The 2432-nt window shown below is 42.3% G+C and overlaps 1 protein-coding gene across 1 annotated transcript; it reads right to left on the reverse strand.

Moving 5' to 3' along the window:
- Nucleotides 1–808: 808 nt before the first annotated feature.
- LOC110101805 lies at nt 809–2170 on the reverse strand. Its single transcript, XM_020829868.1, has one exon. It carries the CDS (start codon nt 2168–2170, stop codon nt 809–811), a length of 1362 nt encoding a protein of 453 aa, XP_020685527.1.
- Nucleotides 2171–2432: the final 262 nt, after the last annotated feature.

Consider the following 2432-nt stretch of genomic DNA (forward strand, 5'->3'; position numbering starts at 1 on the left):
AAGACATCAAGAAGAATGAACCAGTAAGCATCAATATTAGTCCAATAATTTTTAAAAAGGAACCTATGATGAGCAGTAGAAATCTTAGGGGAATGAATTACAAGAGGACAATGGTCAGAGCAAGACGGGGCTTGCACAGAGTAATAAGAAGAAGGAAAAGAAGTAATCCAATCACCATTCACAAAAACTCTATCCAATTTAATATGAATTGGATTACTAATACGCTGATTGAACCAAGTATAATTATTCCCCACAGAATTCATTTCTTCCAGATTGGTATCAAAAATGAGAGAGTTTAATTCCCCCAAGTTATTGTGAGTTAAAGAAGACCCCCCCATTTTATCAGTGGCAAACCTGCAACAGTTCCAATCACCAAGAAGAATCCAGGGCTGAGTGGGAGGAATAACAAGATTCCTGATAGAATCCCAGAGTAAGATCCTGCTATCTCTCTCATTATCAGCATAAACAGCAGTTAACAAAAAAGACGTGAAATTGGAACCTTCAACTAAACCCGAAATGGATTGGGGAGTGATGCTAGTGGGGGTAAAGTTGATTTTAGAAGCGTTCCATTTGATCCAGATTCGACCAGGAGTAGCAAGGTTAAAGTTGTGGCAAGATCCTTCAGCAGGGAAGAGGACATGAGAATCACAGAAGAAGGGATTGAGAAGAGAAGGCAGAAGAATTCGAGTCTCCAAAATACATAAAAGGTCCAGTTGGAAAGCAGAAATAAGTCGTTTACAAGAGTAAACCTTGTCTGGGCTGTTGAAACCCCGAATGTTCCAGCTAGCAATAGAAGGCACAGACATAGTTACCTGTTGGTTGAAGAGCCCTTTTTGGCTTGCTTCCCTTTCACATTCTTGCTTTGCTTACCCGATTGCAAAATGGCTTTATCCTTTTCTTTTGCCCTGGTCGAGGCGTCAGTATCCAGAGAAGCATCCTCAGTGCAATTCTCATTATCCTCCACCAAAGATTTCAAGGCATCAAATTTGTTGGGGGAATGAATTTTTGTGACGGGGTTTTTGTTGCTCTGTAGTTGGGGTGATGTTGAGGAAGAAGTTTCTTCCTGTGGGGAGTTAAGGTTGGGTATGTGCGGAAGCTGGGGTTCTGCTAGAGGAATATCAGAACCAGGAGGGGGTAGTGTAATGGAGATTGGAGTATCAATAACAGGATTCGAAGAAGTATGAACCACCGAATTAGACTGAGCCTTAGGAGGCTCAACAGCTTCTTTACTAGGCTGAGCAACAGCAGTAAAGTTTTCCGATAGAATGATGGAAGGCGGGATGATAGAAGGAGGAATAGTCGAAGATGAGGACACATTCCTACCTTGTGGTCTTCTACTCTTACTTCTCCCACGAAAAGAAGGAGGCGGAAGAGCATTAGAGGGAATATTTTTGGGCTGTTCTGTCGGTTTCGTGGGGCAAGCCGAGGAGGGATGCACCAAAGATTTACAGTGCTCACAAATGGTGGGTTTCCATTCATATTGTATTTTTAGGCTAAAAACATCTTCCTCAATAGAGATAGGAATTTCCTCAGGAAAAGTAGCAGAAGCATCAACTTGTATACAAACTCTTGCAAAGGTGAGACGAGTTTTTTGAGCAGTAAGAGCATCGACTGCTAACGGAATCCCTATTTTGCTAGCTATACGTGAAATTCCTTCGGAGTTCCAACAGACCAAAGGCAGATCCAGGATCTTGACCCAGATAGGAATAGATGTGAAGTTTTCACGTTTGGGACGAAATTTAGGTGACCATTTTTGAAGGAGAAAGGGACGACCTAAGAAGAACCAAACACCCTTCGACCAAGCCATCTCATAGTCTTCCGAAGTGGAAAAACGAAGAAGAAAGAAACCATCAGACAGAGAAAGGAGTTGCATGGAACCTTTCAAAGACCAAGTTTTTTTGATTGCTCCAAGCAGAGCTTCATAATAGGGACGCCTTCCTATAGAGTAACCAACGAGACAGAGATTCCAGTTCTCTGCACCTTTAACAAGACGCTCACCAGCAAAAGGGATAATCTCTGGTTCTAGAGGAAGAAAAGATAGAGGTAAATCTTTAGAGATGGGGACAGAGTCCACCACGATATGCTTCCAAACCCGCGCAGGAGCAGAAGAGGAAGAAGCCCCTGCATGTCCAGCCAGGGGAGGGAAATCCGACAAAGAAGGAGGCTCCATGAAGAAAAAGAAGAAGGAAGTCCTCCGGCAACCGCCGGAGGAAGGGGTGAAGAAGAGAGCTCAAAACCGGGAAGGGGCGGCGGGAAGAAACCCTAGCAGAGCAAAAGCAGCCAAAGTTTTTGAGCTATTGGAATTAATATATTTCCAGAAATTGAACAACTAACAGCTAAACTAAAAAGAAATAAACAGACAGTCAATGTAAGGGTAAATTTTTAAAATAAATATTATTAAGAATTTAGTTACCTATTAAACCACCAAAATA

The sequence above is a fragment of the Dendrobium catenatum genome, unplaced genomic scaffold (assembly GCF_001605985.2).
Source record: "Dendrobium catenatum unplaced genomic scaffold, ASM160598v2 original_scaffold_157543, whole genome shotgun sequence".
NCBI lineage: Eukaryota > Viridiplantae > Streptophyta > Magnoliopsida > Asparagales > Orchidaceae > Dendrobium > Dendrobium catenatum.

Coding starts and splice junctions, on each gene's coding strand:
- LOC110101805 (XM_020829868.1), bottom strand. CDS start 2,170: ATGGAGCCTCCTTCTTTGTCGGATTTCCCTCCCCTGGCTGGACATGCA.